Genomic DNA, 14698 nt, shown 5'->3' on the forward strand with positions numbered 1-14698 from the left:
GCTCAAATTTGCCCTGGGTGCAGTCCTGCCTAGGCAGCCACATTGCTTTGTTACAGATGACCTCATTACATATTATTTCTCCTATATTCTTGGAATTCTGTGTGTAAGTAGCTTGTATTATCTACAGATTTCATTTCATGTTAGCAAAGGGGATTACAGAATACTCATAAAGAGGAGCCTGCGTGGGTGAGATGCTCTGTGTGCTCAGGAGGGCACAGGACAAGCATCTGGGGTCTGTGACAGACTCAGGGCCAAGTGGAGGCAAGTGAGGGGCAGAGTGACAAGGGACACCATGGTAACCAATCCAGACAAGGTCGTTCTGGCGGTTTGGGTGAGGTGCAAGCCGGTGCTGAATAAGGAGGCCCCTGAGGACTGGGTAGCAGCTGAACTCCTGGGTCCTCACAGGGACCTGCAGCAGGTGAGCAGGCCGGTTGCGCAGGATGCCATCAGCCACCAGGTGGCAGCAGGGGACAGGAGGAGAGGGCCAGGCCCCACCGTGGAAAGTCGGGGACACCAGCACCTAGGAATCTGCTCCTGGGGCAGACTGGCTGGGGGCCCAGGTATCCCACCCCCTTGCTCCATTATAATATAGGACTGTCTCCCCAGATCCCGGGCTGCCCCGGGCTGGCCAGGCCATGGAGGGAAGCTGTGTCAGACTGCAGCCCCTCACTTCCTGCAGTGACAGGGTAATCCCGCCAGGCCCCAGGGATGGTCCAGCTGCTCACTTTCCTCTCTCTCAGGCCCACCTTTCATCCCCTGGAAGCTGCTGCCCACTTCAGGCTTCCTGCGGCCCTGGGCACATCTTGCACCACCCAGATCCACAGGCCCCAGGAAGCCCCCCACTCCTCTGCCCCCAACCCTGCCCCCATGGAGACTTCTGGGCTGAGGCCCAGGGCTCAGAGCCCAATGCTGACCCACAAGGCAAGGTGAGCAGAGTGGGGATTCTCACTCCAAAAGAAAGGCCTGGGCCCAACCCCAGAGCTGCCATTCTCAGCCACAAGCCAAGCACGGCGAGAGGCACTCAGCGCTCCGGTTCCGTCAACCTTTCTCACTGACCAGGCTCACGTCGCCCCCTCACATATGTTCGCTCACCCCAAAACCATCTGCCCACCGCCCCTCACACAGCACCCCAAACCCGTTGCTGCTTGGCACCCCCGGGGGGCCAGGGATGAGGACACACCCTCGGCTCCCCACCTGCGCTCTCACTGGCCAGGTCCTAATGGGCAGGTCCGGCCCGCCCCCAGGCCAGGTGCCACCTGTGAGGAATAAAGCTTCGGCCACCAAGGCAGCTCCAGAGGAACCTCCGCTGTCTGCCATGAAGGGGAGCAGCATCCTCCTGCTGGTGGCCCTCACCTCGCTCTGCACCTGCAGTGAGTCTGACAGAGGCTTCCAGCATATTCTACAAGTCGGGGATGGGCAGGAACCCGGGGAGCTAGAAATCCAGGCACTGGGACCCTTGCAATGAATAGCGCCCGCCTTCCCAGGCGCCCACCTGCCTCCAGCACAGGACACGGACAGGGCCGAAGACTCTGGCACCCCTGCAGACCCCAGTCCCCCCAGAACCCCACCTCAACCCCAGACCAAGCCCAACTGACCCCAACTCCAGCCCAGCTCCAACCTCTGCCCCAGTGTCACGACCAAGCCCAATAGCACCTACCCAGCCCAGCCCAGCCCAGCCCGACCCCAACCCTCCAAGCCCCAGGTCAGCCAACCTCAGAGGGAGGGGAAATTCCTGCCACATCAGGGGGTGACTTTCCTTCCCCAGTGATGACAGGGGACCCAGAGTGGAGAGAGGCACCTGAGGTTAGGGGTGACAGGAGGGGTCTGCAGCAGGTGGAGTTGGGGATTTTGTGGAGGAAGATCTGGGGCAGGTAAGATGGGGTAACCGTGGGGCACACCTGGGTCAGGCGAGATGGGGTAATGGTAGGGGGACGCCTGGGGCAGGCGAGGTAGGGTAATGGTGGGGGGACGCCTGGGGCAGGTGAGATGAGGTAATCGTGGGGGTACACCTGGGGCAGGCAAGGTGGGGTAATCATGAGGATATACCTGGGGCAGGCGAGGTGGGGTAATCGTGGGCGGACGCCTGGGGCAGGCGAGACGGGGTAATGGTGGGGGGATGCCTAGGGCAGGCGAGGTGGGGTAATCGTGGGGGGACGCCTGGGGCAGGTGAGATGGGGTAATTGTGGAGGTACACCTGGGGCAGGCGAGACGGGGTAATGGTGGGGGGACGTCTCGGGCAGGTGTATGGGAATTGATAAGGAAGGTCTGAGACCGCTGAGCTTGGTACACGGGGGAGGTCTGGGGCTGGGACTGAAATGGAGTCTTCTTGTCCTGGCATCATCTCACCGCACGATACAGGGCTGGCCACAGGGGAGGACAACAGTGAGTTGTTCATGGACTTCCTGCAAACGCTGCTGGTGGGGTCCCCAGAGGAGCTCTACGAGGGGCCACTTGGCAAGTACGATGTCAACGCAGATGCCAAGGCAGCGCTGACGGAGCTCAAATCCTGCATAGATGGCCTTCAGCCCATGCACAAGGCGGAGCTGATCAAGCTGCTGGTACCGTGGCCGGGGGTCTCCCCATTCCCTAAAGGACCCACAGCCCCGCTCCCCAGGCCCTCCACCAAACACCGTGGGCCCTGATCACCCGCCCAATGCAGCGCCCCCACAGCCCACCACCCACAGACACCCCAACCTGCCTCAGCCAGCAGAAGTGGACACCCCAGACCTCACTGTCCACAGAGCAGCCCTCGGCCTCCCTCCACACGCGCATATATGCATATGTACACAAGTGCACACACACAAGCACACACACCACTTCCCCAGTGGCTAGAAGGGCACTGCCCACAATGTGCCAGAGCCCACCAACCCCCAGAGGCTGGCTGGGCCTGTCTGCCTGGTGGAGCTGTGGCTCTCTAATTATGGATCACCAGGCACGGGATCCCCAGCCCCCTTGGCCCACACATGTCTGCCTTCCAGGTCCAAGTGCTGGGCAGTGAGGACGGCGCCTAGCAGACCCCAGACATGGCTCCAGGCAGCCACAGGACCAGCTATACAAGCAGCCACGGCCACACTGCCCCACTACCACTTCATCACGTGTAAATTTATTGCTAAACCTTTCAATCAATAAAGCCTCCTGCAGCTCAGGCTCTGGCTCCTGTCTGTCCCCACACTCAGGAAAACAACCACATGCGCATGCAGACTCACATACACAGGGCCACAGGCGCGGAGCGTGCACCTATAAGTAACCCCACACAGAGGGCAGACACCCGTGTGGGCAGATACACAGAACCAGACAGACACATAGGCAGACGTGCGGACGCAGGGAGGCATCTGGACACAAGAAGGTCTGCAGAGGCAGTGGTGGGAGGCAGGAGGAGGGGCTCAGAGCAGGGAGGGGCAAAGAGCCTCAGAAAGAGGATGCGGCCAGGGCTGGGGGGACAGCTGGGTGGGGGTGCTCTGCATCTAAAGGCTGTTGTTCCAAGACAATAAATACACACAATATACACATGGCACGAGTCCAGGGAGTCGAGAGCAATCTCTCTCCCCAAAGTCACCCAAGGAAAGAGTCTGCCTGGGAGAGATGCAGACCCAAGTCGGGGCCCCAGGAGGAGCCCTGACCAAGTCAAGAAGTGCACTTGCTCACGAGGACGCCGGAGGGACAGCAGGGTCTGAGAAAGCTCCCACAGGAGTCCCACGCTGACTCCCGCCCACCCCTAACCGACACAGAACCTAGTCTCACCCTGGATCCCAGGATCCCCAACAGCCAGAGCCCTCCTGTGCCCCAGCTTCCCCAGCTCAGTGGTCTCCACTGGAGGCAGGGTTGAGTAGGTTCAGCCCCTCACGACCTTCGCTTCTTGGCCACCCCAGCTCTGGGCCCTGTGGCCTCGCTGTCTCTTATCCTGCCCTCCATGCCTCTGTCCCACCCACCGCCATGAGTAGCAGAGCAGTCCTGGGACCAGAGCCATGCCTGGCAAGGCTGGGAGTCCCTCGGGCCAAGGCCATTGTCTCCATCACAGACAGTGATCTAGAACCCACCTTCCCACAAAGCCACATTCTAGAGCTCAGGGGCCGGGACCCCTCCCCAATTCTCGAAGTCCCTGGACGGAGAGGTCTTCCTCTCCATGCTCCTTTTTCAGGAACAGCCTGGCACCAAAGCCAGTGCAACAGGACAACCTCTGAGGAGGCTGGTCCATATGTTGCTCTGAGTGTCGCTCCTGGACCGAGGAGGTAAGCGCGCCTCTAGAGAAGCCCCCTCCCTGTCCCATGGCACAGCCTCAGCCAAGAAGTTCCGCACCTTTGCCGGCTGCTCCTTGCCCAGTCACGCCCAGGGTCCTCTGAGTAGAGGAACCTGCCCAGACCCCCTTAGAGCCAGAGATGGGTGGTCAGTGAGGGCCTGAAGAGGCAGCTCTTCTGGGCTTGTATAGGCGGGTCCGACGCTCCTCCTCTTGGGGGTTGGTGAGGGCAGAGTGAACCACTACTCCAAACAGAGGCTCCCACTGCCCTTACGTCCAGGCCCCAGTTTGAGACCCCGCTGAGGAGGCAGTGGCCTACAGTTCTGCCTATCAGTGGGGGCAAAAGCACAGACAGGGGTGGGGGCTGGGGCTTCCCAGCACCTGGTCACCCTCCCGTCCATGGACAGAGCCAGCCATGGCAGAGGAGGTATGGGTGGGCACCTGGAGGCCACATCGTCCCCGGGGGCCCATCATGGCCCTCTACAGCAGCCCTGGACCCAAGTACCTGATTCCACCTACCACGGGTAAGCACCAGTGAGCATGGGGGCAGGGGGGACTGGGGTGGGGGCAGGAGCCAGATCTGAGGTGCATCGGGGGGTGGGCCTGGGGAGGGTCTGAGATGCATCTGCAGAGGGTCTGAGGTGGGCCTAGGGAGGGTCTGTGATGGGTCTGGGGAAGGTCTGAGGTGGGCCTGGGGAGGGTCTGGGATGGGCCTGGGGAGGGTCTGAGGTCGGCCTGGGGAGGGTCTGAGGAGGATCTAGGGGGGGCTAAGGAGGGTCTAGGGAGGGTCTGGGATGGGTCTGGGGAGGGTCTGAGATGGGCCTAGGGAAGGGTCTAGGGAGGGTCTGAGGTGGACCTGGGGAAGGTCTGATGTGGGCCTGGAGAAGGTCTGAGGAGGGCCTGCTGGGGCCTGGGGCTCATCCCTGACTCCCAGCCCATCAACTGCCCTGCAGTCAATAGGGTGGGGAGAAGGGCAGGCTCTGGTTCCACGGTATTCAAAGCCCCTTCCCCCCAGGTTTTGTGAAGCACACACCCACCAAGCTGCGAGCACCGGCCTACAGCTTCCGGGGGGCCCCCATGCTCCTGGCAGAGAACTGCTCCCCTGGGCCACGCTACAGTGTGAACCCAAAGATACTGAGGACTGGCCAGGACCTCGGCCCCGCCTACTCCATCCTGGGGCGCTACCGCACCAAGACCATACTGACGCCGGGCCCTGGTGAGTAACCCTGGCCCAGCCCCAGCCCAGCTCAGCCCAGCTCAGCCCAGCCCAGCCCTGCCAGTGGCCACTGCATGTCCCAGTGAGGGGAGGGTGTGAGGGAGCACAGCTGTCCTCACCCTCCTGTCCCATCTTTCTCCTCGAGGGGGATACCACGAGGCCTGGGCAGGAGAGTTGCTGACCCCAATGCAGCCTCTGAGACCCTCGAGCCCAGGTCTAACCCGGGCCTTGCTCGGCCTGAGTCCCTATACCAGGTCCACATTAGACCCTACTCTCCCTCTTCAAAAGTGGCCCATCCCCACAATTCCTGCAGCCAGCATTTCCATTCTGGACACTCCCTGACCAGTCTTAGTCATCATCCATGTTGGGGCCCGGAAGCCCCGTGCCTGCAATGTTGAGGGGTCCTCCTTGAGCCCCCTGAGCCAGGGCTGCATGGATGGTCCTCGCCCTCACAGCACCTTCTCCTCTCCTTTCCTCCCCCAGGCGACTACTTTCCAGAGAAATCTACCAAGTATGTGTTTGACTCGGCACCTAGCCACTCCATTTCTGCCCGGACCAAGACTTTCCGAGTGGATAGCACCCCAGGTTTGCAACAGCCCCCAAAGCCCACCGCCGACGGGGTAGGGGATCCCACCTGGGGCAGTTGGGGCGGGGCAGCCAGATGGCTGGTGTCCTGGAGGTGGAAAGCCCCAGGGAAGGAGCTGGCGGAGGTTCTGGACACAGGACCCTGTCCAGCCTGAGACTCAGTGGCCATGCACCCCACAGGCCCTGCCGCCTACATGCTGCCCATGGTGATGGGGCCCCACACTGTCGGCAAGGTTTCCCAGCCCTCCTTCTCCATCAAGGGCCGCAGCAAGCTGGGCAGCTTTAGCGACGACCTGCACAAGGCAAGGGCAGAGCCGGGCAGAGCAGGGCTTACCCCCCAGAGAGACGGCCCATCTGACCCCTTCTCCCAGAACCCAGGACCCACGAGCCTGACCCCACCCTCCTGAAGCCCCTCAGCTCTTCATTCTCTGGGTGCCTGGGCACCACCCCTACCCCCTCCAGTGCTGAGGAGGGGCAGACAATGGACAAGGACGAAGAGGCCAAGGCCGATGACAGTGCTGAGGAGGGCTGAGCAGGAAAGGGGTTTAGGGAGCACTGCTTGGCGGGTGAGGAGCAGTCTTCGATAGGGCGGCACGCAGGAAGCAGATGAGAAGCAGCTGTGAGATGTTTGGCGGGAGGGTTCTGCCTACGGAACAGCTGGTGCAAATGCCCTGGGTGGGTGTGTGCCCGGGAGCCTGCGGAGCCTGGGGAGACTGGCAAGGTGGCATCACAGCACCGCTGACCTCCCCAGCCCAGCCCAGCCCAGGAGCCTCAAGTCCACAGGACAGCGTCCTGCCAGGAAGGGCCTCTCGCACACACACTCACAGAAGGGACGAGCCTGGGGCTGGCACACGCGGGGGTGTCACTGCCAGGGTGAGGCTGAAGCAGAGCAGTTACTTCCCACATCAAGAAGGAGTCCCATAGCACGGGGGTGTGACCGCTGATCGGAGACAGACAGGGCCCCTGGCACACACACACGCAGAGCGCCTGACGCCTTCTGTCCGATGCTGGCCCCCTGCCTTCTGGGATCACATGCCCTGGCAGGCTGAGCTTGTCTGAGCGTCTTTTGCCTCCCAGACCCCAGGTCCTGCAGCCTACCGGCAGACCGACGTGCAGGTGACTAAGTTCAAGGCTCCACAGTACACCATGGCTGCCCGGGTGGTGCCCCCAGGGGACAAGACCCTCAAGCCAGGACCAGGAGCCCACAGCCCTGAGAAGGTCTGGGAAAGGCACAGCCCAGAGAGGTGGGGTGGGGGTGACATGGCCCCCACCAGAGGGGGTGGGTCGGGATGCACGGCCCAGGGGGTTGAGTTGGGAGGGGGGGCACAGCCTGGGGGGGATGGCGGGGGAAGGGACTGTGAGCCTGCGTGGGTCACGGTGGCCATGCACCCTCAGAATGTTGTGCACCTCGCCCTTTTCTCCAGCTGGCAGGCTCCGCATCCCCAGACAGTAGTGACAGTTAATGCTGCTGAGTGCCCACCACATGCCACACTCTGAGTTCAAAACTGGCAGTGTGGCCTTCGTCCTGGTCACCTTGGCCCGGGGTTCAGGAGGGACAGCAAAGCCACAGTCAGCAGCCCCAGCCCCAGTGAAGGCAGAGCCTGCGGGGTCGGGGCAGGGGTGCCAGCTCCTCTCACAGCCTCTCCTCTCCCAGGTGACAGTGACCAAGCCCTGCGCCCCCATCATCACCTTCGGCATCAAACATTCCGACTACATGACACCCCTGGTCGTGGACGTGGAATAGCCCTAGCCCCCACTCCACCCATCCCCTGCGCCTCTGCACATCACGTTCCCACAACAGATTCCCTGGACTGTGGGCCTGGGCCACCTCTACCAGCTGGGCTGCGGCTGGCCTGCCCTACAGAGTAGAGCACGCTCGTCGGACAATTGTGACCAGTTATTTTTTCTATGCTGCTTTCCTATTTGCTAATCCTGTTTCCTGCTGTCCCCAAATATTTAATAAACCACAGATTCCATTAGTATTGGGTTTGTCTCACGGAGGAGGATCAAGCTTTTCCATAACAGGGGTGCAGTGCCAGCCCCCGTCAGGTCCCATCCTGGCTTCCAGGTCCTGGGGTCTGAGTGGAGAGAGAGGAGGGCTCCGGAGTGTCAGGCCCTCCCACGCCTGCCCTCCTGATCCCCTCTGCCTCGAACCCTGCCCTCCAAGTTTTGCTGTACACACCAAAGACGATCACACTGCATGCATCACTCCCATGTGCTCTTCCCCCTCAGAGAGATGGGCTGTGTGTCCCCCCACCCCTAGAATCCTGTGACTACCCTGCATAAAGTGATGCTACGTGACTTCTGGGGCTAGGCCATACAACGAGAAACAGCTTCTGTCTGGATAACCCCCCTTTGCTCACCTTAAGCACCAGCCAGCACGTGGTGAGAAAGCTCAACACATGTGAGGCCCTGCGCAGCCTCCAGGCAGTCAGCCCAGCTGGGCCCTCAGCTCACACCAACACGACCTGCAGATGCGTGAGCGAGCCTCACCGTGATGGCACCCCCAGCCTCACAACTCCCAACTGAGGCCTTGACATCCTAGAGCAGAGACAGCAATTCCTGCTCTGCCTGTCGCAAAGTCTGACCACAGTGGTCTTGGGACATAAATTATTATTGCAATGTTAAGTGACTAACTTTTAAGGTGACCTGTTACATATCAAAGGTAATACAGGAAGCACAGGACGTGGGCAGGGAAGGTACATCTGAGCTGTGCCTGAAGAGAGGCATATGCAGAGGCTGCCCACAGTCCAAGGCCAGGCCTCTACGATTTCACCTCACCTTGAGAGGTCACTGAGGACCTCAGGGCAGGTGGCCCTGTCACCCGTGGGACCACCGACTGTAGCTGTACAAAGCACAATACAGATGTTGACCCTCACTCAGCTGGGACCAGGCCAGGCTACATGTTCTAAGCACCTCACATTTATTCGTTTAACCCTTGAGAGGTAATGCTATCATTAGCCCCACTTGAGTTACAGAAACATGGACAGAGCAGCAGGAAGTGGCAGCCTGTGACCGCCCGCCGGAGGGGACAAGTGAAGTGGGGCAGGGACCCGGGGGAACCGGAGACGGGGAAGGAAGCAGGGTCTAGACACTCAGTGCCCACGGCCAGTCTGTGGACCATGGTCAGTTCCAGACAAAACTCTCAGGCCCCGAAAAAAACGAGAGCATCAGAGACCACGTGTACTTCGTCAGGAAGCTGTTTATTCCAACTTTTACTGTTAATGTCTTGTCCGTGGATTATGGAATAGGGCCTGGCAACCTGTCAGGCACAGACTGGCACCCAGGTTTTTTTGTATTCCTGGTCTTAGGATCAATGTGAGCAAACCCCACTGATACACAGGATTAGGTGCTGAGGGTACAGGGCCAAGGGGCGGTGGGGGGGGGAGGTGAAGGCCCCACAGGAAACCCTGCCCTGCCAAGCCCCTGTCACGGAACTCATCCCAAAACAATGAGAACGAGGAACAAAAGGTAAACCAGAAAGGAAGTAAAACCCAGACCCAAGACCTGGCAGGGCTATAGGGAGCCATGAAGATGGAGGTGGGGAGGCAGAGATGGAGACCGAAGAGAAAATGGGTCTCAAAAGAGACAGCAAAAAGCACTTTCCAAGGTCACTTGAAACGCAGAATCTAAATTCCTCATCTACACTGGCAAGATGAGTGGGCACAGCACAGCAACGGCATCCTCGGTGTGGCAGTCTTCCCGTGGCTGAGGCAGGCTCTCAGGAAGTGAGGTTAGCACCTGAGACCCAGGACCAGAGCTTGATTTGCTTCTGCGGGCCTGTGGCAACAAGATGGAGACGCTGTGCAGACAGCGGCTATCAAGCTTGGTAACCAGTGGACAAGTCCCTGTGACAAGGTGCAACGTAAGATGAGGAAAAGGCTAAGCCAAAGCCACGGTGTGCAGGGACGCTGGGGAGTGAGGAAGGACCACAGGGGCCTGTGAAGGTACATGCAAGGGTTGGGGGGCAGCAGACGAGCCCCAGAGACGTGCAGGCAGGCACACAGATCTCTGTGTGCTGCAAACCGAGCATGCTAGAGCAGTGGGGTGATCAGAACACAGTGCCTGGAAGTAAGAAGGTGCCATCCTCCTCCTCCAGGAGACTAAGGGGCCCAGCCAAGTCCGATGGAAGGGAGGAGAGCACTATGGTGAGGAGGGGTTGGGCCTGATGGACAGAGGAGGGAGAGGAAGGAGAAGGGAGAAGGGCAGAAGGCAAGGTGCCCAGGGATGAAGACCAGAGCATGGGGGCGTCAGGAGCTGACAAGCGCCAGGCTGTGGCTGATGCGTGGTCCACATGTGTGACCACATGTGGTGTAACAGTGTGGGTGGGTGGATGATGAGCCAACAGTATTCCAGGAATAAAGAAGAGTGACTGGGAAAGATGGGAACAAGGACAAGGAAGCACAAAAAGCCAAAAACTCGTTTCTTACAAGTGTTTTCATGGGAACACAAAGCTGCTGGGATCTTGCTGTGGGGAGAGAAGAGGCGAGTGATCCAGCTGGGCCTGTGCTTCAGTTGGTGTGAGCACGGGGCTGGCCAAGTGGGCAGTGAGGGCCCTGGGAGAGGGGGGCAGGGAGGGCCATCTGCAGACGCTGGGGAGGAGGGTGTGGCTCAGACCTCCCTCACAGCAAGGAGAGACTTGCTGTGGGAGGAAGGGCTGGGCCTGGTGGAGGAAAAACTGCCTGGTGATCCTCAAGAAGTGACTTACAGGTCCTATGAAGAAAGTCCTTACAGGAAAGCCTCCTGTCTGGGCCCACAAAAGGTCCCCCTCACTCCCATACCCTGACTGACTCTGAAATACCAAATGGGCCTGTTTCTAGACATCTAGTCTCCAAAAACACATATTTGGCGCTGGGGAGATTCCGCATCCTGACAAAATATGAATTTCTGCTCCTGGAATACATGACCACAAAATCCAGAAGGATCCGGGCCCAGTGCCTCCAGCCAAGGCTGCAGCCCACTCCTCATCCACAACCCCCTGCACTTCCCCAAGGGTCTGGCTTCAGCCATGGGACTAGAGAGCAGGCACAGAGGCCTCACTGGTCCACCCATGCTCAGGACCCCTGGCCAGGAATAACCACCATCTCTAGGCTGAGACTGTCGGTTGGAACAGACAGTGCTGCCTGGAGCTTCACAGAAACACCCCTTCTCTATCAGCTCCAGGCACCTCAGACACCAGACGTGGCCTTACCTAGACAAGGATGGGGCAGAGGTGCCTGGAGACATCAGAGCCCCTAGGGCTGGGGGAAGGACTGACCACAGGTAGCCACGTCCAGGATTCCTAGCTCCTTTGCTCAGACCTGGCTCTGTTGGCACCTCTAGCACCTGGAGTGGCAGAGGGTGCTGGGCCTTGGTTTCCCCAAAGGAAAGGGTCCCATGTCTGCATGGGACCAGCAACATGGGACAGCCAACATGATCTCACTGGGCCAGAAGCAGCCATGGGCTCCCAGCCACACAGGAAGAAGATTCCTAAGCCACGATCATCGTTCCAAAGGAGTATTTTGTAGGAAGGTCCTCTGGAGCCCAGGACACCAGGTAGAGGAAGATGCTGGTTGCCCTGTGCACCCACAGACGCCAGCTCCCACTGGTTCACGTCCTTGCCCTCGACAGAAGGTAGGAGAGGATGAAGAAGACCACGATGAGTCCCAAGGCCATACCGCACAGAAGCTTCCGGTTGTCTCGCCCAGATCGCGCCATTGTGGAAAAGCGCTTCACACTCCCCGTGAGCAGGCCCGTCATGCTTGTAAAATCCGAGTCCTGAGGGAGGAATCCCAACACGATCACACAGGGGTGGACCCTCCAAGACCCACAGGAGAGTGCTGCAGGAGACACTGGGGACCTATATAGCAGGCAGTGTGGGGCAGAGCTGACCGAAACACTCACGCACGCTGCAGACCCTTACCATGCCATCCAGGTACCGGTTCTGGTCCTCTGCATCCCTATCGATGTCCAGGGCAAGCTGATCAGGACACAGAGGGGGCAGGGTCAGGCCAGGGAAGACACTGGATGGTGCTTGACCCTCCATGAGACCAGCAGACCCAACCAACGATTCTGCCAGACACAGTACCACCAGCAGAGATCAGGAGGTCCAGGTATCACCTAGGCCTCACACAAGAGAGTGCTGCCACGGATGGGACAAGGAAGATGAGAACTACATGAAACCCTTCCAAGCCTCTACCCTCCCTCTGATCCCTGCTCCAAGGTGCCAGGTGGAGGTGAAACAGGAGGACCACCACTGACCGATTTGAGCCTGGTGACCTTGGAGGCCAGGCTGTCGGCCATTCGCTTGTTCTCCCGGTCTAGAATCTCCTCCACAGCGCCAGGGCTCTGAGCTGCAAGGAGAAAGAGAGGCTGAGGGGTGCATCCACCCATGAGCACTGCCCTTGACCCCTGGATGTCAGCCCTTCGTGGCCTCAGGACTCTCTCACTACAATCCCATATACCTGAGTCGGAATCTGGCGGGACTAGGCCCACCTGTGTCTGATGAACAAGTCCAGCCCTAACCCAGGATCCGGTGTAAGGACTTCACACACACGTGAGACAGGCTGTGTCAACAACAGCGTGTGCGGGCACCCATCACGTGACCACATGTCCTGTGTACACATCCAGGCCAGGGTGGACAGGCATCCCCAACATGTACAGCCTCAAAGGATCAGCCCAACCGGCACTTTCTGATACTCTGTGACAGAACCTGCACCATCCCTCCACAGACATTACTATCAGCGTACAAGAGACCTGTTCCCAGAGAAAAACAGTAAACTCTGGTATGGACCAAGGAAAGACTGGTGGGGGGGCAGCAGGAAGACCCCTGCAGGGACGACCTGTGAACTCGGTCCTCAAGAGATGACAGGTAACCAGGGAGGAGACAACTCAGCACAGCTCCCCAACACCCAAAAACGGGGGCGCTGAGGTCGATCCCGAGGGCAGGGCCTGGGCCTGCTCACCTCTGCACCCCACCCAGGGCCTTATATGACACCGAGCACAGTGCTTGCTAAGACCGGTCCCATGACTAGGGAGCGGCCAGGCGGTTCGGCATTACTGTCACATCAGGTGGGTGAGAACCGCGTCCCCCCAGTTCCGAGTGCAAACTTGCCCCGGGCCAGATGCCTCCACGTGACCCATCTAATGGGGGTGCAGCTCTAGGAACCACAGATGGATACAGACGCCAAAGGAAGGAGTGTTGGCGTTCTACCAACCCCCTCACGTTCATTAACTTCTCAACGGTCACAAGAGCCCGGCGAGACAGGCATCAGCATCCCACATCGCAGACGAGAACACGGGCTCCCAGAGGGCGAAGGGGCTGCCCTCCCACCACGCAGCCTCCCTCCTAGGGGCTGGCCTCCGCGACCGTGAGGCCGGCCGGGGTGCCAGCAGAACCATCTGACAGGGACAGAGGGGTACGAACTCCGGGCAGCCGGGCCCCGCGACGCAGGGACCCCACGACCCGCCCACAGCGCAGCCGCCAGCGCCCGCAGGGCCTCCCCGCCGAGACCACCCAGCGGGCTGGGCCGCGCGGACGCAGCTCTTGCGGGCAGCGGCGTCGATTACGGCCGGCCCCGACGCCATCCGGCTCTGCTCTCCCGCGCTCACCGCGAGCCCAGTCCGCCATCGTGCCGGCTCCGGGCCCCGGCTCCGTCGCCTACCCGGCCCCTGCCGCGGCGGACGTGGCGCAGCCGCGGGAACGAGCTTCCGGCGTCGCCGCTTCCGCCTTGGCCCCGCCTACTTCCGGCGGAGGTCACCGCCCCCTCCGCCGCGCGCCCGCCGACTTCCGGCGGAGGCTCCGGCCGCGGGGCGCAGGGCGCCCGGGTGGGGACGGAAGTGGCCTGATGTTGGTTCCTCCGCCTGACTAGGACCGCCTAGGGTTAGCGTTTTTAACGCCAGCTCCGGTGTCCAGACGCCTCTATCAGCCACGCCTCCGGGACGGCGTCAGGCCCGAAGTGGGAGGAGCTCGCGGGCCCTCTCCCGGGCGACGGGCGGGGCTGGGCGCGCCGAGGGACCGGCCCCGAGGTCCCCCGGCCCGCCGGGCTGCGGCGCGGTGACTGCTGGCGGACCAGGTGGTGCTCGGGGCCCGGGACGCCCCCGACGAGGACGGGGAGCCGGACAGTGGGTGGGGCTGCTGCTTGTGCGCTGGCGCCGACCCAGGGCCCGGCCGAGTGGACGCTCGACCGGCGCCTGTTGCAGGGCAAGTCGCCCGCCACTGCGGGGGCATCCGCTGTATTACTGAGTTCTCCCGACAACCCACTGGAAGGGCGACTTTGGTCTTCTCTGCTCTTCGAGAAAGAGGCCTGAGTCCAGGCCGATCGTGTGTCTGGGTTGCGCAGCGAGGAGCCGCCGCGCACTGTGGAGCTCTGCTCTCCTCCTGACCCTGACCGTAAGCCTTCCTCAGCCCCAACGAGGTCCGTTTCTCTCCCACCTGGCCGTTCCCCCGTGCCTTGAATGCCCGTCCCCAGATCTTCCTGGCTCCCCTCTCGTCCGGCACCTCAGACCTCTCTGCAGCCCAGCAGCCTCTCCTCTTCCAGTCACGGCACCGCCTGCCTAAAATCGTCCTTGTTTGTCCTCGCCTTGGGAACATAAGGTCCGCGAAGGCAGGGTCCGCGGGTCCTGTTCGCCCGCATCACGGCGCCTCGCGTGTAGTAGGCGCCCAAACGCCCGTTTAACAAACC

General features: G+C 60.8%; 3 protein-coding genes across 4 annotated transcripts; 2 read left to right on the forward strand and 1 right to left on the reverse strand.

Annotated features, from left to right (window-relative positions):
• Nucleotides 1-1315: 1315 nt before the first annotated feature.
• Nucleotides 1316-3011, forward strand: SCGB1C1 (secretoglobin family 1C member 1). The gene is made up of 3 exons (XM_058527668.1): nt 1316-1370; nt 2359-2558; nt 2979-3011. Exons 1-3 carry the CDS (start codon nt 1316-1318, stop codon nt 3009-3011), a joined length of 288 nt encoding a protein of 95 aa, XP_058383651.1.
• Nucleotides 3012-4649: 1638 nt separating this feature from the next.
• On the forward strand, nt 4650-7779 carry CIMAP1A (ciliary microtubule associated protein 1A). The gene is made up of 6 exons (XM_058526027.1): nt 4650-4758; nt 5250-5450; nt 5934-6035; nt 6216-6337; nt 7113-7253; nt 7690-7779. Exons 1-6 carry the CDS (start codon nt 4650-4652, stop codon nt 7777-7779), a joined length of 765 nt encoding a protein of 254 aa, XP_058382010.1.
• Nucleotides 7780-8388: 609 nt separating this feature from the next.
• Nucleotides 8389-13733, reverse strand: BET1L (Bet1 golgi vesicular membrane trafficking protein like). Of its 2 annotated transcripts, XM_058526033.1 has the most exons (4): nt 13626-13733; nt 12276-12367; nt 11938-11994; nt 8389-11792 (listed from the first exon to the last, which is right to left on the reverse strand). In XM_058526033.1, the coding sequence occupies exons 1-4, from the start codon at nt 13642-13644 to the stop codon at nt 11625-11627; spliced, it is 336 nt and encodes a 111-aa protein (XP_058382016.1). In that variant the 5' UTR covers nt 13645-13733; the 3' UTR covers nt 8389-11624. The 2 variants fall into 2 exon arrangements, with proteins under 2 accessions (XP_058382016.1, XP_058382015.1); XM_058526032.1 differs by lacking the exon at nt 13626-13733 and having other exon boundaries at nt 12276-13606.
• Between the last annotated feature and the right edge of the window lie 965 nt (nt 13734-14698).

Source organism: Diceros bicornis, chromosome 31 (genome assembly GCF_020826845.1).
Source record: "Diceros bicornis minor isolate mBicDic1 chromosome 31, mDicBic1.mat.cur, whole genome shotgun sequence".
NCBI lineage: Eukaryota > Metazoa > Chordata > Mammalia > Perissodactyla > Rhinocerotidae > Diceros > Diceros bicornis.